This window comes from Mesoplodon mirus, assembly GCF_964341445.2.
Source record: "Mesoplodon mirus genome assembly, chromosome: 15".
Classification (NCBI taxonomy): domain Eukaryota; kingdom Metazoa; phylum Chordata; class Mammalia; order Artiodactyla; family Ziphiidae; genus Mesoplodon; species Mesoplodon mirus.
The window spans coordinates 47459228-47484690 of record NC_138991.1 but is presented as its reverse complement, the minus strand read 5'-3'; the positions used below and the strand labels follow the sequence as shown (position 1 = coordinate 47484690).

Here is a 25463-nt window from a genome sequence, read left to right as displayed (position 1 = left end):
TGAGACATGAGGGATGAAAGAGAAATGAGGTGCCAAGGCTGGCCTCCACATTTTGGGTTTGCACTGTGGAAGCTGGGCCATGCTTTTCACCAAGCTGGGGGCATGAGCTGCAGGAACCACAGCTTGCGGCCTATACATGCGTTTGAGCATGTACAAGGGCCTCCTCAAGCTCTGATGATGTTTTCTGTGTGCTTCTCCCTCCAGAGGGCCAAGATCAATCAGGGGACCAAGACTCCTGAAGAAAAGACGACTAACACCATATCCAAATTTGACAACAATGGGAACAGGGACCGGATGAAACTGACCGATTTTAACTTCCTGATGGTGCTTGGAAAAGGCAGCTTTGGCAAGGTACAGTACAGCTGGGTGGTGGCACCTGCTCCAGAAGGAACAGCTAACAAGGCCGGCACATTTTGCTGTTCATATGGGGCTTACATTCCAGTGAGGGAGAGAGTGAAAAGTAAATAGAGCTACACTACCGTTGGTAACGAATACTGTGAAGGAAATGAATGGAGTGCTGTGTCACAGACAGATCAAGAAGGGACCCACTCAGATTGAGGAAGTGACGTAGAAACTGAGACCTGAAGAATGAGAATAAACCAGCCATACATTCAAAGAGCTAGGAAGGAATGTTCGCAGCGGAGAGAGAGAACGGCAAGTGCAAAGGCCCTGAGGTAGGCAAGGGCTGGGCACATTCTAGGCACCATCAGAAGGTGCTGGGGCCAAAATGTCATGAGCAGGGGGAGGTTGCAGGATGTGAGGTTGCAGAGGTGGGAGGGGCCTGATCATGCAAAGCCTTAGAAGCTGCGATGAGAAGTTAGGATTTTATTCACAGTGCAGCGGGGGAGCCACTGGAAGTCTTAAGCAGAGACGTGACATGATCGGATTTGGTTTTGGAAAAGATTACTCTTGCAGCTGAGAATGGAGATGGTTCTTTTCGAACAGCAGCACAATCGAAGGATGACCCTGGGACTCGTAGAGTGATTCTGGATGCTATTATACGTACTAGGAGATGCTGTTTTACTGAAGTTGAGATTGTGTCATAAGTATTCCTGACTTGTTTAGTGTTGTGAGTCTTTTAATCCCTGTGTGTGCCACCAGCATGTCTCATATCAGTCTCAGACCATGAACTCAGGTGCGCAAAAGTATCAAATTTCTTCCCCATCTCTGTCGCCTAAGTCAAAAATCTGGGAGTTATCCTTGCCTCCTCTTTGTCCTCCCCTTACCCCAGGCGTGCATAATCCATTCGTTAGTCTGGACAGGTCCTCCTCCAAAGCATATCATGAATTTACTGAGTTCTCTCCATCTTCACTAATGCAGCCCTAATCTATGCCATACAATACCGTCTGGACCACTGCAGACAGTCCTAACTGGCTTCCCTGCTTCCACTCTTGTGACCTATAATTAATACACTTCTATGCAGCAGCCATAGTTATTTTTAAAAACTTACATTAGGTCAAATCACTCCCAAGCTTAAAACCCTTCAATGACTTCACAAGTAGATTAAATTCTATACTGTGTCCTTGGCTTACATCACTCTTTAAATTCTGATCAACTTAAATTGTTCTCTGTTTGATACCTTCTTTTCCTTTCCTTCTCCCCATCACCCATTGGGCTTGGGCCACAAGAGGTTCTTTGAGACATACAAAGCTCCCTCCTCTCTTAGAGCTTTTGTGATGCTGTTCCCTTTATTCTTTGCAGAGCTGGCTCTTTCTTGTAATTCCCATCTCTACTTAGATACCACCTCTTCTGAGAAGTCTTCCCTAACTACCACTCAAAGAGCCACTCATTCATTCTCCATTATATTTAACTGTCTCCTAGAACCCATCACCAGATGATACTTCTCTTGCTTGTTTGTTGGTTTGTCTCCTTGTTCTAAGATCTGAGCTCCACAAGAGCCAGGAGCTCTGTCATGTTCACCACTGTACTTCCAGTGCCTGTGGATTGAATTCATTCAGGGTCTAGACTGAATGCGTGAATTTTCTCTATGGGCCACAAGGTCCATCCATCTGCTGTGATGGGCTAAGGAACCTGAGGTGGTGGCCCAAAGTTTGAAGAGCCTTGGCAGGGAGTGAGAATAGAGAGTAGGAACACGGAATAAGATTGCTGAGCAGCCTGGAGGTCCAAAAGGCTAGAGAATAAGCAGTAGTGATGGTAGAGGTCCATGCCACTGTGCCCTTTTTGCCAGCAGCTCTGAGCAGCCTGGGGGTGGAGATGGAGAAGTAGATGGTGGATTTGAGCTAAGGATGGTGATTAGCAGGATCGGTGCCCTAGAAGATCACAGTAATAAGGGAGTCAAGGCTTCTGGGAAGAGGGGTGCCCACTGCAGATCCAACAGAGCCCGTTCTAGCAGGTACTCAGCAAAAGTGTACTGAATAAATGAATAAAAATGACATCCAGACTGGAAGGAAGTCAAAGCAGAAAGAGGGTTATAACCTTGGGGAGAAAGAAGGAGTCTAGAGGCCTAGGGATGAGAAACAAGTGGGTGAGGCCAAGAGGTTTCAAATGCTAGGAAGACTAAGGGCATTTAGATTTCAAAGATGGGGGGGTTTCCGTGATGACAAGGAAGAATGAAGCCTCAATGAAGAGGAGGTTCTAATAAGCTGAGGCTGTCGGGGAGTTTTAAAGAATTAAATTATATTTTTAATAAGCAGTGTTTTCACGTGGTTCATAATTAAAATTATATTAAAAGGATAAACACTGAGAAGTCTTGCTCCCACTCAGGTTCACATCCTTCTGTGCCCCCTTGCTGCTACTGCCCTCCGTATACAAACTGTTCTGTTAATTTGCATCTTTCCAGTTTCTCTCTGCTAATTTAACAAACATAAATATGCATATTTATTCTTGTCCTGTTGCCTCAAAAGTTAGCAGCCCACACACATATTTCTTCACCTTTTTGATCACTCAGCAGTACAGACTGGAGAGTTTTTGATTGAGGAATGGAAGTTCTGGAGGGTCTTACAGAAAGGATTGGGGTTGGGGGGTGGGTAGAGAAGTGGGAGAATGGGTCTTGGGGAACAGTGAGGGAATGAGAGAGAATAGATCATATGTTTCCATGGAAACTGTTATAATAATTGAGAGTTCTGTTCCAGACTGGGGATGTGGCATCAAATAAATCACAGAGGAAAACAACAGTATGTCATGAAAGCAAACTAGAATAACAAAAGCCTCTACCATCCTTTAAAACATAGAGTAATCCTTTGCAGCTCTTGTTTTGCCAGTCGCGGTTTTAAATTAATGTGGTTTTATATTTGAATGCCTACTTTTACCATGTTTCAGTCTTGTGGGATATATACATCAACCCCCTTAAATGGAAGAACACAGCAGCAGTAACTGCTCCCCCGCCAAAGATGAAAGACATGGACCGTTGGGTAATCTGTTCACACCTCCCCTCCCGCAGGCCCACTGTATCAGATCTGGCCCAGAAAAACGTGCTCTTAGAGACAGTAATAATTTGTGGAGCGACTAGGGAGAGACACAAGCATTTTGCTAAGACCTATGAAAATGAAACAAGGGACAAAGCAAGTGTGAAAGCCATTGAGTTCCAAACGAGTAAACCCTGTTTCAAAAACTTTAAAAAGAAGAAAAATTTGGAGAGTTTGCTTTCCTGACCATGTGAAAGCATTTCCCTGGGAGCATTATTGCACCAGGGCAGGGCCTCTTGGCATGTCTGGCTTACTTGGAGATAGACGCCCTCTAGAACTTTTGTTGCAGAACATTTGCATGTATTATTCATTTGTTATTTAATGTTTATTTTTATAGTTTTATCCTCTCTATTTTTTTCTGATTTCTTGAACCTTTGACTTCTGCTTTGCCAACCTTTCACTTTTCAAGAATTTTACCTCTGTGGTTGTCAGGTGATTTCTGCAGTTAAAATTGTGCTCCAGGTATATATATTGGGCAGATATGCACTGTTCAGACTGATTATACAAGTGGAGCTTATAAACACAGCAAGTCTCTGATAACGTGTATACACAGCACAAATACAACTCTGTACATTACAGACTTGATTCCCCTAATTCTAAAGTGCCATAATAAATATCCATTGGATATTTAATTAATGCTAGTATCACTTGCTTTCTGAGACTTCAGATGTGCTTGTGGTAATGATTTGTATGATCCAGATGTTTTTAGAAAATCATGCTGGGAAGTTTGAATGAGGGCTTTCTTATTATTTTCTTATACTCGTGGACTCCTGCCTGTGGAGGATACTGGCCTGCTGGGGGGTTGGTGGTGTGGGGAGGGCAGGAACATGTTGTGGTGGACCTAGAGCTAACATAAAGAAGCTCAAATCCAGCAGCACAGAAGAGCTATCATAGGAAAAGATCAGTAATAGAAAAAAAATGAAAATAGCCCAAATGTTTATCAGTAGTGTGAAAGTTAAACATATAATGGTGTATCCATGATACCTTCAAAAGGATGAGGTCTTTGTGTCTCTCATATCTCTGTCTGTCTGTCTATCTGTCATCATGGACAGATATCCATGACATAGTATCAAGTAAAAATAGAAGCAAATCACAGAATATTATGATTAGTAATATAAAATACACTGTACATAGAATAATTCTATTTATGTAATGTACTCATAGTCCCTACTCTCTTTGAACTTCCCCCCAACATTTTATTAGGAAAAACTTTAAAAATACAGAAAAGTTAAAAGAATTATACAATGAACACCCATAATACCCAATACCTAGATTCTGCAGCCAGCATTTGACTGTATATGTGTGATCACATGTCTCTCCATCTCTTTGTCAACCCATTTTTTAATCGTTTCAAACCAAGATGCAGATATCGGTACACTTCACATCTGAACTCTTCAGCATGCATATCATTTAACCAGAATTCAACATTTGTTTCTGATCATTTTAAGGTAATAAAATTTACATACAACAAAATGCACAAGGAAGTGTATCATTCTATGAATTTTGAAAAATGCATACTTAGAAGCCCAGTGGGAGTATAAACGTTAATCAAAAAAAAAAATCACACTAACAGATATAAAGTACAGCTCTGATGTTTGCCGTGTGCTGGGAGAGCCTGCGGGAGTGGGATCGGCCCTGGCCAAAGTCAGGGAAGGCTTCTGGGAGAAAGAGGCTCTTGAGCTTTATCTAAAGGATGAGCTAAGTTAACTGTGCAAAGAGGGGAGGGAGTAAATGGAAATCTCAGAATGTCTCCTCTGGGACTTCCCTGACGGTCCAGTGGTTAAGATTCTGTGCTTCTAATGCAGGGGCCACAGGTTTGATCCCTGGTTGGGGAACCAAGATCCCACATGCAGCGTGGCAAAAAAAAAAGAACATCTCTTCTTCCAGACCCCACACACCTAACCTCCTTTATTAGTTAGGGTGGATCCAACTGCCATAACAAAAAGACCCCTACATCTATACTGGCTCCGACACAATAGAAGTTAAATGTTTATTCATGTAACAGTCCAAGATGGGTGTTCCTGGCCTCACCCATGCTCTCCATATGGTGATTAAGTGACCCAGGTTCCTTCCATCTTATGCAGCCCCATCAATCCCTACAGCCTTGTTTTTGCCTTGTTTTTGTCTATACTCAGAGTGCGGGGGGGAAGGAGTACAGAGGAGGCACAAGCTGCTTCATAAAAGCCTTGCTTTGGAAGTGGCGCCCATCACTTCTGCCTACACACTATTACAGAGAATTTAGTCACATGACTCAGTGCAAGGGACGCTGGGAGAACAATTTTGATGGAAAGATAGTGGCCTCAGCCATATGCCCTACTTTTCAGCTGTGGTTGGAATTCTTCTTGGTGACATGAAAGACCTTCTGACTTTAACCTTTAGAACTCCCAATTTTCATGCCCCACAAGCAAAAAACTTTAATCTTCTCTTCTCGATGACATTTCCTTGTGTTCAAATCATGGAACGTGCCAGGTGTTAGTGCTGCTTTTCCTGAAGCATAGCATAAGCCAGGAATAAATCAAGTAGGAAGAAGTCAGCAGCTTATAAAATTAAAAGGAAAAGTGGCAAGTCTTTAGAAACTGAGTGTCCCGGTATTACATTTATCTCTTCAAAAAGTCCCATTCAGGTCTGCTGCTCTGTATGCATTGAAGATGATCAAAAATAAAAAGCTGAGAGGTGAGAGACAAAACCATTAAGCCTCCTCTTCTGGTGTTTGACTTTCCTAGAATAATGCCCAAGAGGCTGATGATATTAAGTGCCTGAGTGTCACTAAGGAGGCCATTTAGTGTTAACCAGTGGCCCCTTTCCTATGGCACCGCAGAGACTCAGCATTTGGGTGCCACTCTCCAAGGTGCTGACACCAACTCCCTTGGCTCAAGATTCAGACTGTACAAAAGGGTTGAGTATAGCCTTGGCCAAGTTTCCCAACTATTACCTATTTATGCACTTGTTTTTATTTTTTTTGTTTATTTTTTTAAGCATGTACATACTTCCTTTATACTATCTTAAATATTTTCTCTCTCTCTCTCTCTTTTTTTTTTTCTTTTTTGGCCGCGTTGTGTGACTTGTGGGATCTTAGTTCCCTGACCAGGGATTGAACCCGGGCCTTCGGCAGTGAGAGCGCAGTCCTAAACTCTGGACTGCCAGGGAATTCCCCTTAAATATTTTTTTTAATTGATTTAGTTGACTTCCTTTTCTTCTTCTTAGCATTGCCCTAAGTGATAATGTATTTGAAATCACAGGCTTGATCTAGCAGTCATATATTTATTTTAATATATTCTTAGGAGAATTTATTAAAAGAAAAATAATTTTGTCCTTGTATTGCCAATGGTAGAAGTGCCACATTTTTTGAAAAACTGCCTTCAAGATCTTACAGTCACATGACAGTTTGGTACTTCAATTACCATTGTATTCCTAAGAACATAAAGTCTTTTGCTACATTTTCTGTGTATATGTCGAAGCTACAGAAAGTCTCTGATCTTCCCTCTCCCCTATCTCCTTTCTTTTAGATGAGAAGCATGCTCAGCATTTCCCGTATCCTTAAAGATGTTTTCTGTGACCTTGACTCTCCCTTCTCTGTCCTTTACTCACTGACTATATCCAGAGAATCAAACTGCTCTTTTGATATTTGCTGCCTACACTTCCTCCCCACTCACCTGTGCCTTATCCTTTTGCCTTGTGACTTCTACTCTCAGCTACTTCTGAATCGCCCGTCTCCCAGGTTATCAGTGATCTCGTAGCTCCTAACTCTCCAGATCTGAGCACAAGGCATGGTGGCTGCTTATGACAGCAGAGGGCAGACATGAGGGAAAGGAATTGAGACTAAGATTGGAACCCATACAGGGGAGGAGTATCACTTTTATAATAACTGCCCACTGACAGCATGAGTAAGGATTTATTCATTCAACAAATATGTATTGAGCATTTACTATGTGCCAGGCACTGTTCTAGGTGCAGAGGAAATGGCTTTGAACAAAACAGCAAAAATATCTGCCCTCATGGAACGTATATTCTTGTGGTGGCGGTTGTGATGAAGATGATGATGTCACCTAACATTTTGAGTCCTTACTATATGCCAGACTTTGTTGTAAGTGCTTTGTATGTTTTGGCTCATGTTTATGCTGTGATGTAGCTACTTATATCCCCATTTTACAGATGAGGAAAGGAGATGCAGGAAGTTGAAATAAGTTGGTAAAGTCACAGAGCTCGTCAGGGGCATTTAACGGACCAGGTTTGGTTTAGATGCATGTGATCTTAGGCTCTTGGTTGCCTTGATACTTAAAACTTGCATTTCTAGTCTCAACAGTGGTCGCCTTTTCCATGTCACAAACATATTCTAGAAGGTTAACTGTTTTCCCCTCTTATTTTCTCATTTCCACCTCTCTGCTCTTTGCCTATAAGCGTAAGCAGAGTTTGCATGCCTTGTTTTCATTCTGAGCCTTTGCCATTAGACAAATGCCACGTGCATGGTGATGGAAGCCTCCAGATTTTCTGTTCTCCCTCCTCACTCTGTGTTTGTCAATTACCTATGCATGTGCAAACACCCGTCGGAACTGGGAGCCATCAACAGGGATTCCTGGGAGGGCTCCTGAGGATGGGCTACTCTCTTCTAGAGCCTGCCCTTCTCACCTCCTCTACAGGCTTCAGCTCATGGGGTCCTCCAAGTCTTGGAGGCACCTCTAGTGTGTGTGGTTCCTCAGCTGGTTCCCTTTCCACCGTCACCCTCCGTTTCTTCTAACCCTCACCAGCTCTATCTCCCATCCCCACCCTCTACAATTCCACTTGCCCATCTCCATTGCCTCCAACTTTTGAGCTCATACTAAATGCCAGGGATCATGCTATGGATTTATATGCATCACACATCATATTATTTCTTACCACAGTCATGCAAGGTAGCTACTGATATTAACCCTATTACACCTATTTGGAAATTATAAGTCAGAGAGATTGAGTGACCTCCCCAAGACTACACAGCTGGGAGTAGGCAGGACCAGGATTTGAAATCAGGTGTTGTGATTCTAGTTGCCTCTTTCCATCTCTAACAGCACTCTTCTCTACTTTTGGGTCCACTCATCTCCACCAAACTGCTAGTCTTTTCGTTTTTGAAACAGTTTCAAAACTGCTATGGAGACTTTTGTGGGTTCTTCCTTACACCATCAAAAAAAGTTGAAAACTGTATCTTACGACTGCTTTGGTATAAGGACAAATGTATTAATATTGCATGTTAAAGCAGTTTCTTCAGCCTAAAAGTTCATTTTTTTTTCTTGTGATTCTAAAAGAAATTAAAACACTTTCATGAGCCCCTACAGAGATCGTGGTCCCCAGTGCGCTTGAAGTTGGCCCTGGTTGCTAACACTAGTTCCCCAATAGCACAACCTCCAAGCTGTCTCCCCAAAAGCCACTGGGGTACTTAACTAGTGTGTGCTTTGAGTTTGGGCACAAGAGAACAATCCAGAGCTCCAAGCCCCAGACTCCAGTGTCTTCTGCTGGATCCAAGTGCAGCACTGAATTACCACAGGAAGAAATTGCCTGAGGAGATAAGAAGGCAGTTTAGTTTCTACCAGTAACAAAGGCCTTTTCTGAAGTCTCAGAACTCCCGTTGTGGGAGTCTATCCTAATTTTAATCTCATTAGTAGTGTGGATTCACATGCACACATATACGTCCACACATTAGAGGTGGTTATATAATCCTACAGACAAAAGCTCTTCCCTTTACTTCAACCTGCTTTGCTATCTTCCTGCACCATATGGTGAGTCCTTTATCATATGGTTCACAGATAGCTCAAAGTCTTTGCTACCTGTTCCCTTAATCCTCTTCCAGAGAACCTTTTGACATTTGCTGTCTGATCTTGGATTCCTGCCTTCTCTTTGGTTCTATCCCAATTATGGCACCTTCCTCCCAGCCTCCAGTCTCTCGTATGCAATTCTGACTGCTGTGTTTTTTTTTTTTGCCAACTCATTTTCCCCAGTCACGGTGAGGCCCTTCCACTTCCTGAATTCGTCCAGGTCTCTCATCAATGAAGTGACTTACTGCTTCTCTGTAGCTCCTACATTCACCCCTCAGAGGATAGTAAATTACAGAACAAAAAAGCGTAAGGCTCTGTTTTCCCAATAGAATTAATTATATCAAGGAAAGTGAAACGTCTGGAATTCAAGTTTTCTTGTCAAGCCACAGGGAGTAAAGGGGGATTTATTGGACAGACATGGCATGTTCCTGTGTATCTCCCAACATCCAAAGGCAGGAAGTGCAGCTGGGACCAGAAAGCTTCCAGGAGCCCAGCATTCATTGTCTCCATCCTGGAGACCCCAATCTGTCACCCTGGCTTCTGACTGACATCTCTCACTGTGGATGTGCATCAGTGTTACCTCCTTCAGCCTTATGTCACTTCTCAGTTCTCAATGTCTAATTCCCAAACCTAGAATAGTCTAGAATTTAAAACCCCAGGAAAGAGACTGATAGACCAGTATGGCTCAGTGATCATGTGATCCAATTAGCTGTGGCCAAAGGGACAGGTCACTTTGCCAGCCATCTGTCAGGAAGGACAACAGGAACAGCCTCTCTGAAAAGCAAATGTGATGTGGGCAGTTCCTCGAAGAGAAGGAAGAAAATATGGTCTGTCTGGCACACAGGCCAGTGTTTCCTTTAAGTCTGTATATCTTCAAAACGTTGCCTGGCTCTTTGGGAAAAATAATACAAAGTTAAATCTAGTCCTCTTACTGAAGGGCCACATAGAGCCTATTAACAGGGAAGCTGTGTCTTGGGCGATAATTCACGGCCTCTGGTCCAATTATTGTGCTGTCATAGTTCACCCTCCACACATCCATCTCAACTGCATCTTTATGTGCTATTTCAGAAATTCTAAAATTTCCTGTTAAGATATTGAATCCCTGTTTACTAACAACATTACCCATAATCTTTTCTACAACAAACGTGATAGCAGAGACCTAAAGATTTTAATCATCCAATACCCATGGTAAATATTTTGAACGTACACCTACGGATGGTTAATATAATTAAACATGCCATAGTTTGTTTCAGTCCTTTCCCGCCCCTCAGCTCTGTTTCATATTATGTATTTACCTCATTGAAAAATCACTGCAGAGATTGGTAATGTATTTTGAGTGCTGAGAACCTAAGTGTTTTATATGCATTGCTTGTTTAATCTTCACAACGATCTTATAGGGTGTGTGCTGTCATTATCCCCATTTTACATGAGGGAATGGAGGCTCAGAGAGTTGAGAGACTTCCAGATTCATGCAGTGGTGGATGCAGGTCCAAACCCAGAGGGTCTGGCTCCCGAACACATGACCACTGTGCCACCCAGCCTCAACATGCTCCACTCCTGCCTTGGAGAAAACCCATTCTCCATTAGTCTGTGACACCAATCAAAGGGAGGCTTGTGTGCACAGAGCAGATCAGATTATAGGGAAACAGACTTCCTTTGTGCGCCTAATAGATGAAATGAATGACAGACCCTTAAGGGTTTCATTGCGTTTTCTTTTGGTAAAAGGCATCAATTATTGGTTTGTTTTCCCAGGAACTGTTTAAAAAAGAGTCAAATTAAATCTGCTTTTATTTTAACCATCTAACTTTGTCAAATATAACATGTGATTCAAAGAAAATTGACTAAGCAAACCTACAGGACACCAGCATTGGTTTGAGCTCAAGAGAACACTTCAATAACTCGAATGGATACCTATCGATCGATTCCACCATATCAGTTCTATGATATCAATAATTAGAAGTGATACAACCCAGAGTTTTGAAATAATAGTTCTTTTGCATTTCTTATTACAACCCAATCAAACAATTAAACACTTCTTATTAAATCCAGCTAAGCCTCTTCATTTAAAACTCAGGGCTCAGCGTTTCAAGTTTAAACCTTCTTATTCCCTCTCCTCCCTCTTTCCAGCAGTGACTATGAGTCATTCCTTCCATGGGTGTAGTGGTGACATTTGCTTAACAATAGCAAGTCCACATGAGCCGGAGATGACTCGGCTGAAAGTACCTTCATTCTAAACTTCATTTCACACTTCCACTGGCTTTCTCTGCTAGTGGGCAAAAACTCAACTTGATTAAATCTAATGTGTGACATGGCATCATTTTAAGAGGCTTAAATCTTAATAACACGTGTCACCCTGACCTCTGATCTGAAAACTCAATTTATCTGCCACCCAGTTCCATGCCTCCTCCATTATCAACATCCCCACTAGAGTGGTACATTCATTACAGTCAATAAGCCTACACTGACACATCATCATCACCCAAAGTCTGCAGTTCACATTACGGTCCATTCTTGGTGGTGTACGTTCTACGGGTTTGGACAGATGTATAATGACATGCATCAACCATTATAGTATCACACAGAGTAGTTTCTCTGCCCTAAAAATCCTCTGCACTCTGCCTATTCATCCCTCCCACCCCCTACCCCTAGCAACCACTGATCTTTTTACAGTCTCCATGGTTTTGCCTTTTCTAGAATGTCATATAGTTGGAATCATACAGTATGTAACCATATAAAGAGATTTTGTTTTAAATATGGAAAACCTTACATAATAAATCATGAAATAACCCAGTTGATCTGCACGCTATCACTGCTCTTATTTTTGTCTTACCAACTTGAAGGTTGTATCCGCAAAGTGATTCAGTCCTACCCAGATCCACACTATGAACTCCCAATTAGCACCTTTTCCCCACTATACCACTTTTCAATGTTTCCTGATGTACTTCCTCAATTTGCGAGTCCACCCAGTTGCTCCTCCAAAGCAAGCTATTAGAAGCCAGGAACCATTTCTAGACTGCTAACTTCCAGTTTGCTGCTAGAGGCGAATGCATTTGATTCCCCCAAACCACATGATTTCATATTCGATTAGTGTGTCCACCATCAAATATAAAATTTAAACACACATATGTGTGGATACATATGCTTAGAAAACCTGACCCAAAGTTTGAACAGTAACAATACACTTTGGGGGATTAAAATTAGGGCCTTAAGATAACCTAGAACATGTTAGGACATCTTCGTGTCTGGTGAAAGTTGAAAGTTAGGAGAACCTCAAAAGGTAAAGAATTCATCAACTCTGATGAACGTAGTATATTGAGTTCTGTCTATATGTTAAGCACTTATGACACGTATCATTGAAGCATCGTCATGGCCCTATGAATCGGTGGACTCTTGTCTATATTTATCCCCACATCCACTTACAAGGTCTCCTGGTAGGAATGGCTCTGCCCCTCATTCCAGGCCTCTGGTTATCAGGGCTTGGGTGGCTTAAGCCATCTCTTCATCCCCGGCTCAGTCTGAAGGAGGGCTTTGCTGGAGAGGATGAGTCTGTGAAGGCCTGGAATCCACGGTATATTGTCGCTTCCCCATTCAGAATTTCAGAAGATGACAGATGGTCTGCTGATTCCTCAGGGAAGTCCCGTCTGGACTGAGCATGTAGCTCCCTGCAGGAGAGTCCCCTTAGCCTCTCCCGGAGGGCTCGTGCCAGCCCCACCTCTAAACACAGATGGTACGACCTTGCCTTTCATTCTGGGCTTCACATAAGGATCTCCTGGGAAATAGATTTTGCAGAAATTTTGGTCTATTGCTCTAGTTCACTTTCTGCCACCTGGAGACTGGGGGAAAGAACCACTGTACCCACCATTCCTCTTATTCTCTGTGTTTATTCTTTCACTTTAACAATATGGCTTTCTGTGTGCAGGCTCTGAGCTTTACCTGCGTTATGTCACTTACTCTGACAACAGCCTGCTGAGGGAGGAACTATCATTATGCCCCTTTTACATATAAGGGAACTGAGACTCAGAGAGGCTGAGTAACTTGCCCAAGATCACACAGCAAGCACATGATAGAGTTAAACTTTGAACTCGTGGTTCCAGAGATGAACTTGTACCTACTGTGATTTTACAGTTCTAATTAGATAGGAACTTCCAGCTTATCAGATTCTGTCAAGGTCAAAATCGCATTCTTATGTTAAACAGCTTGTCAGGATACCTGCCATGTTGTAAAGAGATGAGGATGTGGACACTCACCTTCATTTAGTAACCTGGCTGCACCCAAGTCTCTCTCAAAATCCTACTCCCCAGTGAGCAGACGCCCTTGGAAGAACAGCGGCCAGTGTCTGCCCAGCGCTCCAGCCCCTGATTACAACGCCATCCTGATGGCCTCTGGCCAGCTCATCACCTCGTCCTCCCCCAGGGCAGGCCACACAGGAAGGTCCCAGATATTTAGAAGGTTCCGATGTAATTGGTCTGGAGTGTGGCCCAAGCATCAGCCTGTAAAAGCTCCGCAGAGAATTCTCATGTGCTGCCTGGAGAAACAGGAGCTCAGTACGACCAGGCGAGGCAAACCCAAGGAAAGGGTGGGGGAGGGGAAGAGACCGGATTTGCCTTAAGACTTAGAACTGAGCTGATCTAAAGTACTCTCTGCTCTTCAGGTCTTCGGAGGGACTGGGTGGAGCCCAAGCAGGAGACAGTCCCAGAAGGCGGGGGACGCTCAAAGAGACAGAACCCTCAAATAGAGGAGGGTACACACCTTGCAGCAGATCAGACCCGCACCCCACCTTGTCCACAAGCCAGCTCCCTAGTGTGGCGGGTGTGGGAGAGGCAGGGAGAGGGGCTTGTGGTCCCCCTGGAGGCCTGCACTGTACACACCCGGCTTAACTTGCTTCTCCATCCCTCTCCCGTGCACCCTCAGCTCCCTGCACCTTACCGATCCTCTCCTCTCAAATTAGTGTTTGGGGACGCTCTGAGCCCCAAATGTGTCTCTCTCTGTCTCTATTTTAGATGCACCATCTGAGTTCATCAAGTTAGCATCTTTTCCAGACACCCGTGTGTTAGTCAAGCTTGCAGGCTCCGACAGTGCTAGATGGATGCTCTCTCCTCCTCCTCCTCTTCTGACCCCGTCATAGGGATGTCATTAAGAACATTGTCCACGGCGGCAACGCGTGTTCAGGATCCATGTGAGACATTTCCTTTAGACCTAAATTCTAGGGAAAGCTTATTTTTCTCCTCAAAAAGTGATTTTCCCAGGCTTCCCTGGTGGCGCAGTTGTTGGGAGTCCGCCTGCCGATGCGGGAGACACGGGTTCATGCCCCGGTCCGGGAAGATCCCACATGCCGCAGAGCGGCTGGGCCCGTGAGCCGTGGCCGCGTCCGGAGCCTGTGCTCCGCAACGGGAGAGGCCACAACAGTGAGAGGCCCACGTACCGCAAAAAAAAAAAAGTGATTTTCCCTATAGAAAATATGAACTTCCATTATCATTTCATGTATCTCTGGTTGCTTTGGCCTCTAGGAAGCTGATAGTACAACACATACAAACACACACACTATATTTATAATATATGCATATACATACACACTATATGCTATATACTCATTTTTAACCAAATTTATCAAGGTATAATTTACATATCATAAAATCTACGTGTTTAATATTATATAATGTTGAATGCTACCTCAAATTCATTGTGAATTATAGGTTGGATGTAGCCATAGATAAATTAAACAATGCTGAGAACCAAGTAACTAAAGATCGTTGGTGACCTAGATCTAGGGATTTTTTTTTTAAACTACTTCACCCTCACTCAGATATTTTCATTCATTTATTCAAGAAATATTTATTGAGTGTCTAGACGTTGGGGATGTGACAGCAAACCAGTCAAACAACAGCTGTTCTCCTGGAGCTAACATTCTAGGGAGGGAGGAAAAGAAACAAATGGCGGTTAATAGAATGCCAGGTGTGGGAAGAAAGACAAAGTAGTGGAAGGGGATGGGGAGTGACAAAGGGGCTGCAACTTTAGAGAAGGTGGTCAGGGAGGATCTCTGCAAGGAAGTCACACTGAACAAGGTGAGGGAGCAAACTCTTGGGTGTATCTGGGGGAAGGGTCCTGCAGGCAGGACAGAGTGTACGTGGAGGTTGGGAGCAAGTAGAGTAGAAACAACTATCTAGGAGACAATTGCAGGAGACCAGGGTGGGGATCGTGGTGGCTTAGATCAGGAAGGAGGTTGGGTATGGCATGTACTTTGAATGCAGAGCTAACAAAACTTGTTGGTGCACTGGATGAGAGATGTAAGAGAGATGAATTGAGGGAGGCTCAGTTTGGCTTTGGACTTGCGACAGGTGTCTGTTGAAGTTGGGGGAGTGGGGAGCGGGGCCTTGGTCCCTAACTATCTCTGCCCTCTCCCATTAGTAAGCACATGGACACACAAGTCCCTCGGGGCAAATCTCCTTAGCCAGTTGAGAGCTGGAAATTGATGCTGTGTACAGGGATCACAAGTGGTCCCCTTGGTCCTTCTCTGAAAAGATGAAGCTGATGATAACCACTGTAGTGGATAGAATTGTCTCCCCTCAATATATATTTTCAAATTCTAACTACTGATACTGTGAATTCGACCATATTTGGGCATAGGGTCTTTGCAGATGTCATCAAGTTCAGAGTTCAGACTGGATTAGGGTGGGCCCCAATCCAATGACTGGTCTCCTTATAAGAAGAGGAAATGGGGGCAGAGACACAGGGAAGAACGCCTTGTGAAGACAGAGGCAGAGATTGGAATGATGTGTCCATAAACCAACAATTGCTGGCAACCACATAAGCTGGGAGAGAGGCATGGAATAGATTCTCTCTCAGAGCCTCTAGAAGGAACCAACCCTGCCAACACCTTGATTTCGGACTTCTGGTCTTCTTAACCGTGAGAATAGATTTCTGTTGTTCTATGCCACACAGTTTCTGGTTCTTTGTTATTATAAGTAGTACAAGTCCCTAAGTACTCATCTTTTGCCCAGCACGGAGCTGAATTAGGGTGTACAGTTTGCATACTTTATTCCCCAAAGTTCCCCTAGCACCACCCAAAGCGGAGCATTGCTAGTGTGTCTGTTTTATAGACGAGGAAATTAAGGTTCAGAAAAGTTAAGTGACTTTCCCAAGGTCATGCAGCTAGAATGTGGTGGAACTTGGATATGTACCAGTTCTCCTAATTCTAAAGTCCCTGCCCTAACCATGATGCCATCTTGTCCCATGGTCAAGGGCCAAGGTTCCAGGCACATTTGGCCATCTGGATTTGCCAGCTAAGTTCATCTCCATCAGCTTTCTGGCTAGGAGTCCCTGGGCTACTTTCCATTTTATCTGCTGTCACCAGAGCTGCTGCTGCTGATCACATCTCTACCAGAAGATTCTTGGGGAACAGATGTGGCTTGGAATTTGATAAGAACGTCACTTCAAGACAGCCTTTCAATCTGTTTGGAATCCTCACCCTAGAGATGGAGCTGAACAAACAGCCCATGCCCTCGATGTTGGTATTAACTGAAGTGGAAGTTCCAGAAACTGCGAGAGACAATTGATAAAAAAATCATGTCTACGTAAAGGAGCATTTTAGATCATGGCCATTGCCATTGCTGGTGCTATGGCTGTTTTTCTGTCATTTTTCTCTCTCGTACCAACACTTGAGGGCGCAGATGGAGGGAGTAAGATCTTCTCAAGCCACTTACTGCTTGGAAGCAGGGCCACGTCTGTCCTATTCGTGGATGCATCACCGGTGCCTAGCATCATGCCTGGCACACAATTCCCAATAGAGCTCTTGGACTAGATGGATGAACTGGGGTCGCGACCACAGCACTAACTCAGACCAAGCTCATCTCGACAAGTAGATGAGTGGCTTGTTAGTGGTTGTATAAGAAATGGAGAAAGGACATAAGTGTTCTGTTCTTGACCATGAATTAGGCCACAAGGGCTGAAGTCTCAACAGGTAGGATGGGTAGGAAAAGGAGAACAGGGCCAGGATCTGGAGTCGAATTTGAAACACTTCAGCAATAATTTGCAGACAGTACAGCCTCATGACCCAACACTTGGTGCTTAGGGCTCAGAGAATCAGATGGTTAAGAGCATGGACTTTGGAGATAGGTGACCTAGAAGGGTCACTTCCTAGTAGGAGTGACTTTGGACCACTCACCTAACTTCTCTAAGCCCTGGCTTCCTCTCCTGTGAAATGGGGATGGTAGCAGTACCTATACTACCCATCTGTGTGGAATTAAATGAAATAATGCCCAGAGTAGGTAAGAAATGGGGGTGGTTATCATATCAGCCCTGAACTGGCCACCTTCTCTCACATGCTGGTCATCCCAACATGGTCTTCTTTCTCCCTGGCACACACATTGGCCCATTCCCTTTGAATGTCACCCGTTCTTTGTCCAGCCACCTGACCTGGTGCCAGTGCTGCTCTCTCTGCTGGAGACATCTCAGAGGGCTGGGAGTTGGCATCTGGACTTTGAGTTCTAGAGCTTAAGAGCTCACTTCCTACAGTGATTCTAGACCAAGGTTTGTGGATCCAGGTAGTTTAATCCTAAGGGAATATGATTCGCTTCCCTTTGGCTGGAACATGCCTCCCCCATGTCCACTGTGCTAGTCCTGGTCATTCTTCAGGTCTCAGCTTAACCATCACTTCCCCAGGGTACCTTTTGCTGGCCCACCAAATCAGGTTAAGTCCTCCATGTGAATACTCACAGGGCACCATGAACTTCTCTTTCAGGAGTTTAATCATAATTGAATTGGACTCATTTGTGCCAGTGTGTAAGCCTCCTGAAGGGATTGTCATTCTGCATCGCCAGTGCCTGGCACATCCCAGACACTTAATTCATGTTTACTGAATGAATAAATGAATTGGCCAGACTTGCAAGTCCTGGGTGAGACTAGGAAAGGTGACACATTTGGAAGGCAGACTGAATTCCATCTCTGTTGCCCATCTCAATTGAAGCCTTAAAAGTTTTTTGATTAAAAAGAGTGTTCATAACCAAACACAAGAAATAAATAAAGCAAGGTAACAGGGGTCACACCTGACAAGGCTGGGTTGCATTAGGGCACATATGAACTCAGAAGAATCTGTTCTAGTTGCCTGTTGCTGCATCACAAATCATCCTCAAACTCAAGAGGTTTAAAACTGCAACACTTGTATATTATTATCTCTCATGGTGTATGTGGGTCAGGAGATTGGGAAGTCTCACTGGTTGCTTGTGGCTTGGGCTCTGTCCTGCAGTGGCTGGAGCCGGAACAGTTGGGGCTGGAGCACCCAGTGCTGTCTAGGCAGCAAGCTCTTTGTGTGGTCTCCAGGCCTCTCCACATGGTCTCATGCTGTGGCCTCACTAGCACAGTGGCCTAGCGCTCCAAAGGCAGGTGTCCCAAGAGAAACTGACAGAAGCTGCTATCTCCCAAGTCACACAGGATCCCTTCCACTGTGTTCCATTCATTGAAGCAGTCACAGAGGCTGCCCAGGTTCAAGAGCAGAAGGCACAGACTCTGCCCCTTGACTGAGGAGTGTCACATATTTACAGACATGTTTTGAAACCACCACAGAATATCACTTCTTTCATGATACCGGGAAAGCTCTCAGGAAGCTCTCAAAAAGCTTTCCAAGGGCAGAGAGATTCCTGTTGAAAGGAAAGCTTGATCTGAATATTAAGACCAAAGTTCCCTTTTCACCCCTGGTAACGACTGCGGAGAAAGCGTTGGGACACTCAGAATAAAAGGATTCTATCTGTTTTACTTCTAGACACCTCCTATCCTTCATATTTGTTTTGTTTTGTTTTGTTTTTTTGTTTTTTTGTGGTACGTGGGCCTCTCACTGCTGTGGCCTCTCCCGTTGCGGAGCACAGGCTCCGGATGCGCAGGCTCAGCGGCCATGGCTCACAGGCCCAGCCGCTCCGCGGCATGTGGGATCTTCCCGGACCGGGGCACGAACCCATGTCCCTTGCACCGGCAGGCGGACTCTCAACCACTGTGCCACCAGGGAAGCCCTTTTTTTTTTTTTTTTCCTGGACAGCTCCTATTTCTATGGTGAGGCTGGGGGAGAAAGCAGTCAGAGAAGTCCTCTTGATGCGGAGGTGTGCGTCAGGGACTTTCTCCCTAAGTGCTCTAAATTCCTAGGCCTGAATCACCCATGGTCACCCCTGGCTGTGATGAGAGAGAAGGTGGTGCGGGCAGGAGACGGGCCTCTGTGAGGGGCGGTGAGCGAAGCCCAGAGCTGCTGTGCAGGAGTCCAGTCAGGCCTCTTACCATCAGGGCAGGAGTCGAGCGGAGTGTGCAAGCTGCCCTCCTGCCTCGGGGCTCCCTCTGTGCGTCACTCCCTCTGGCCCCGGGCCTCTGTTGCTCTCTCTGGTCCTCCAGCTGAGTCAGATACGAGCATTTCATTTCCTCAGCCACCTAAACTCCTTGAGGATTCTTCTGGAACTCTCTCAAGTGGAGTGTATAAAGGCAGAGACCTTGGGATCAGGTAAACCGGAGTTCAAATCCTGGCTCTGTCCCTAACTGAATTTGTGGTGTGACAGGTCACTTAGCTTCCCTGAGCCCCGGGCTCCTATGAAATTAATTAATTAATTTTTAAACTTATTTATTTTTTTTATTGAAGTGTAGTTGATGTACAATATTATATGTTACCGGTGTACAATATAGTGATTCACAATTTTTAAAGGTTATACTCCATTTATAGTTATTATAAAATATTGGCCATATTCCCTGTGTTGTACAATATGCCCTTGGAGCTTATTTTATACCTAATAGTTTGTGCCTGTTAACCCCCCACCCCGTTGCTCCTCCCCCCTTGAAATAGGGTTCTTAATGGTGCCGACTTCCTAGGGTCTTAGGCAAAGTGAATGAGACATAGTAAGTGAAAACCATTGTCTGGCACCCTGGTAAGTGCTCAAAATATTGTGGTGATTGATATTATTGCCTGCAAAATATCTGACACAGTACACGCAGTATATAGTTACTTCAGTCTGATTGCTTCTTCCTCCGGGAAGCCATCTCAGAAGCCCCCAGACCAAGTTAGGTCTTGTACAATGTGGTCCCGCCCCATGCTCCCTAAGAGGCTTCTTGAGAATGGTACCTGCTGGTCACTGTTCTCTCTGGCATAGTCACAGCCAGTGAAAATAATGATGTGTCACAAGCCACACTGATTAACATGCTCAGATTGTGACCACAGCTGCATGAAAGGAAGCCCCAGGACAACAGGAGAGGATATTAAAATATTACATTAATCATCCCTGTAATTAACGTCCAAAGTCTTCCTTCCTCCCTGGAATGCAGGGTCAGAGAACGTGCCTGCTCATCTAATGCTGCTTCCCCGGTGCTTAGCAGGCTCTTAATGAATATTAAACAACTGAAAGAATAAGGGAACAATTGCCCCAAATTCAGTTCTTTCAGGAATTCACTCATTCCCTCCTTCAACAAATGCTTCATGAACACCTACTGTGTGCCAGGCACTGTTCCAGACTCTTGGGTTATACCAGTGAACAAAACAGGCAAAGATACCTGCCCTCATGGGGTTTATATTCTAGTCATGTTTGGCTGGGCATTGATACATATCCCAAAGGGATATCCGAATACTTGCTCATCACTCTTGGCCCCATCCTCTATTTTTAAAAAATTAAAATAAAATTTTTTTAGCGATATGCTTTCTAAAAAATTGAAGTATAATTGATGTACAATGTTGTGTTAGTTTCAGGTGTACAGCAAAGTGCTTCAGTTTATATACCTTTATTCTTTTTCAGATTCTTTTCCATTATATGTTATTACAAGATACAGAATAGAGTTCCCTGTGCTACACAGTAGGTCCTTATTGATCTATTTTATTTAGAGTAGCGTGTATCAGTTAACCCCAAACTCCTAATTTATCCCTCCCTGCCCCCACCACTTTCCCCTTTGGTCAACATAAGTTTGTTTTCTACGTCTGTGGGTCTGTCTCTATTTTGGAACCATCCTCTGTTGATTGGGTTCAGCCATTCAAGGTGCAAGGTCCATGGGAAACTTCATGTGTCATATGAGCATCCACCGAGGGCACGTGGACTAAGCTTGGAGCGGATCTGAGTGACCGTCAGCCGCCTATGGCTTCCCCGGGGCCCCTTTGACTACTACACTGACGTGCCCGCTCTCTTGCAGGTCATGCTCTCAGAGCGGAAGGGCACAGATGAGCTGTACGCCGTGAAGATCCTGAAGAAGGACGTGGTGATTCAAGATGATGACGTGGAATGCACGATGGTAGAGAAGCGGGTGCTGGCCCTGCCCGGGAAGCCGCCCTTCCTGACCCAGCTGCATTCCTGCTTCCAGACCATGGTAACCGCCTGGGGGCCTGGGCCACTCCATCTCCAGGCTTCAGGCTTTGGCCAGAGCTGTCCTGGCAGCGGCCACCCCAAAGAGACACCCGGGCCCTTCCCCTCCTAGAGACAGGAAGCTGTCAGGGCCCAGGGACAGCTGGCCGCGGAGAATTTCTGGGGTTGCTGCTGAGAAGCACTCTCCCCTGAGGCAGATGCCGTTTCAACAAAGATAAAGAACTCAGGCAATTGGTTTTATAACCAATGGAGCAGGGCCTTCCTCTGGCAGCAAGAGGTGACTTGCGGACGGGAACTCAGGACTCACAGTCTGAGATGCACTAGCAGAACTTACAGATGGGGACGAGGGAAAAGGTCCTCCTATGTGCCCCCAGAGCGTCACAGTCGGCCCTCTGGACTCTTCAGATAAATGCACGAGTTCACGTTGCAGGTTGCATGGACCTTCTTGGAGGAGGGGTTGCCTGAGAACACAGCCCTCAGAGGACTCCCGGGGCAGGGGACACAGCCTGGGCAGCGACTAGTGAGATCAGAACCAGGCTCCTAAGAAGAAGGGGGCATCTGTGCACTATCTGCTATTGACTGCGATTCTACCTCTATCTGTGAGAATAAGAGATGTCCCTTCAAGCAACTTCTTACCTTTCCCCTGTTCAGACTAGACCTTGGTCTCCATACCTAGGGGGGTACTTGTGGCGATCAGGCAACAATTTGGGGACTCATTCACCTCTCCAGGTTCTGCTATGACAGACCCCATTGCCTTGTCTTATAACTATCCCCATGTCTGTCTCCTCTGCTTTAAGAGCATGACCTTCTCAGAAACGGGACCCAGCTTACTCAGCTCTATACCTCATGTATGAGCCTTTCCCAGGTACCAGGCACTGTGGCGGGGCGGGGCAGGGGGCAGGGGGGAGATGAGGCAGAGCCTAAAGGCAAAGAGATACAAAGTTAATTCTTGCTTTGGGAGCTTCTAAGGGCCAAAGGCCGAGTGTCTTGAAGATGCTTTAAGGGCGTTTTCAAAATTATTTTGACTCTCTCCAGTTCTTACCCTACATCCTGATTGTAGAGCCCAACCCCTGTGCGAGATGGGACACTATTGCAAGTTGCGTTTACCTTAAAGCTTGGGACTTGCTCTCTCCTCCAACATCACCAAGTCCTGTGCTCTGCTAAGTTAGACTGAGTCCCTCCAGCCTAGCAAGACGCAGAACTGGGTTTGGGGTGGGTTTTCTCAGTGCAGACCATACGCCAGGCATAGAACTGCCTGTTGGGAAAGGGATAGAGCCAGAACCCAGCCCCTTCCCTGTTCTAAGTAGCCTCTTGATACATTTGGGGTTAAGATCCCAGCTTTGTCACTTTCTGGCTGAGTGGCCTTGGGAAAATTACAAAACCTCTTGGTATCAGTCTCCTCATTTGTGAATAAGCTACGTCCAAGGTTGCTATGAGGAGGAAATGAGATTATACATGAGAAACACTTAGCACAGTGCTTGGTACCTGGTAAATGCTCATAGATGCCAGTTATTCACTTCACAAACATTTAGCATTGGCCTTGGCCTGGACCAAGTACTGAGGTATAGTGCTGGGTAAGCTGGGTCCTGTTTCTGAGAAGGTCATGCTCTTAAAGCCAAGTAAACAGACATGGGGATAGTTACAAAACAATGCAGTGGGGGGCTGTGATAGCAGAACTTGGAGAGATTGTTGCCTGATCGCCACAGGGGCATCTATGTTTTGGGTGCAGGGATGATTTTCTGCTGGTGCCCATTCCCTGAATCCCAGACAATCTCCCTACCACAGGTCATCAAGGGAAGGAACATTCTAGGCAAACGTGTACAGTATTCCCCTGTGGGGCTTTGGCCCACCAGCCTCTTGTTGGGGTCTGCTGGTGATGAGGGGCTACAAGAACATTGTTCACTCCACTGCAGGCAGGGCTAAGAGCTGAAATCGTGTTTGCCAAAGTATAGAGCGCGCACCACCATGCAGAATGGTCCTGGGTAGTTCAAAGGGGGATTTTGGGTGGTGATGGATTTTAAGTTACATTCTTTTCAGTTCATTTTCTTTTCTTCTGATACCTTGAAGAGAATGTTTCTGTTCGGTGCTAGCATGGCCATTAACATCTTTCTAACACTTGACTTTTTTTTTTTTTTTTTTTTGCGGTATGCGGGCCTCTCACTGCTGTGACCTCTCCCGTTGTGGAGCACAGGCTCCGGACGCGCAGGCTCAGCGGCCATGGCTCACGGGCCCAGCTGCTCTGCAGCATGTGGGATCTTCCCGGACCGGGGCACGAACCTGTGTCCCCTGTATCGGCAGACGGACTCTCAACCACTGCGCCACCAGGGAAGCCCAAACACTTGACTTTTTAATGAAGAAAGAGGACCAAGCTTCAGGTTCTGAGCTTTGGCAAATAGCAGTTTCTAAGTCGCTGTTTTGCTTTTATTTTCTATATATTTTTACAGATTTCTTTCATTTATGACAATATAAAGTCTTTTCATTTTTAAATTTTGAGATATTATAAGACAAATATAGAGAAACCACACACAGTTGATATTTTAATAATGAGTTATTACAATGTTAAGTTCCTCATACCACCATCCAGGTCGAGAAAGGACTTTGGCAGCCACTCTAGAAGCTTCTCTGCGTCCCAATCTCAATCTCCCCCCAAATGGTAGCTTGACTTCCTTGCCTGTCTCTATAGTTTTATCACTTAAGTTTTATCATCCCTTGATAAGACAGTTTACTCTTTCCCATTTGTAGAAATTTGATTTGTCTTTTAATAGGGTGATTTCCCTCTCCATTCCTTCCATCCCTTTCTTTTATCTGCTAAAGATCCTGGGCTGTTTGACCCACAGCGTTTTCACAGTCTGTATTTTGCTGAGTGCATAGTCATGGGGCCCCTCCACATGTTTCCTCTGTCCTCTGTGTTTTCTGCAAATTGGTAGCTGGACCTAGAGGTTCCATCAGACCCAGGTTTGATCCCTTTGGCAAGACCATAGATGGCTGTGTATTTTTTCATCCAAAGTCACATGATGTCCGGTTGTCTCTGTTTTTGTAAAGTGTTGGCAACCAGTGATGCTCTGTGCCTAGGTCCATGAATTCATTAAGGATTGTGAGATGGTGATATCCTAATTCTGTCATTCCTTTTTCTTTATTAGTTGGAATTCTTTTATAAAGAGAGACTTCCCTCATCTGTTGCTTGGTCCCCTGGTGATACAGTTCATATAGGAAAGGCAGGATAGATGCATGACACATTATTTTGTTATTTGACAGTTTTCATGAACTGGCTCACTGTTATGCCCCAAAGGTGACAAAAGCTTGCTTTTAAAATAAAATTTCTGAGTAAAAGAATAGAGTCCTTGGGCTTCCCTGGTGGCGCAGTGGTTGAGAGTCCGCCTGCTGATGCAGGGGACATGGGTTCGTGCCCTGGTCTGGGAGGATCCCACATGCTGCAGAGCGGCTGGGCCCATGAGCCTGCACGTCCGGAGCCTGTGCTCTGCAATGGGAGAGGCCACAGCAGTGAGAGGCCTGCGTACCGCAAAAAAAAAAAAAAAAAAAAAAAAAAAAGAATAGAGTCCTTGTAAAGAAAAATATTAAGTGAGCAATAATTCACATTACATGGGACTTGGCAAAGATTGGGAAGGGCATACATCTTACAAGTCCAAATCCCTGGTGTTACCTTGGGGAGTTAAGGCCTAAAGGTATTCAAGTAGTGACAGAAATGGGATTAGACTAGACTCTTAGACCTCTAGACTCTCTCATTCTCACATCTTCTCTTTTTTTCCATGGGTGGTTCCCAAACTGACTCGTGGACATCACCAGATAAAGGACAGTCTCAGTGGTAAACAGAATGAGTGGTAAACAAGAAGGAGATCTTGTTCTCAAGGCTGGGCTAACTTGGAGCAGCAGTTTTCAATTTCAGTTGGGTGTGTTGAGATTGGGGGAAATTGGTCATTTGTGACTAA

The 25463-nt window shown here is 44.9% G+C and overlaps 1 protein-coding gene across 2 annotated transcripts in view; it reads left to right on the top strand.

Moving 5' to 3' along the window:
* The window catches only part of PRKCB (protein kinase C beta), a gene marked incomplete at its 5' end in the record, with an annotated part of 311242 nt that overhangs the window by 233148 nt on the left and 52631 nt on the right, over positions 1-25463 (top strand). For both annotated transcript variants that reach the window (XM_082600409.1, XM_082600408.1), the window contains 2 exons: positions 205-351; positions 21347-21520. In XM_082600409.1, coding sequence (XP_082456535.1) covers positions 205-351; positions 21347-21520 — 321 coding nt within the window. The remainder of the gene's footprint in view (positions 1-204; positions 352-21346; positions 21521-25463) is intronic.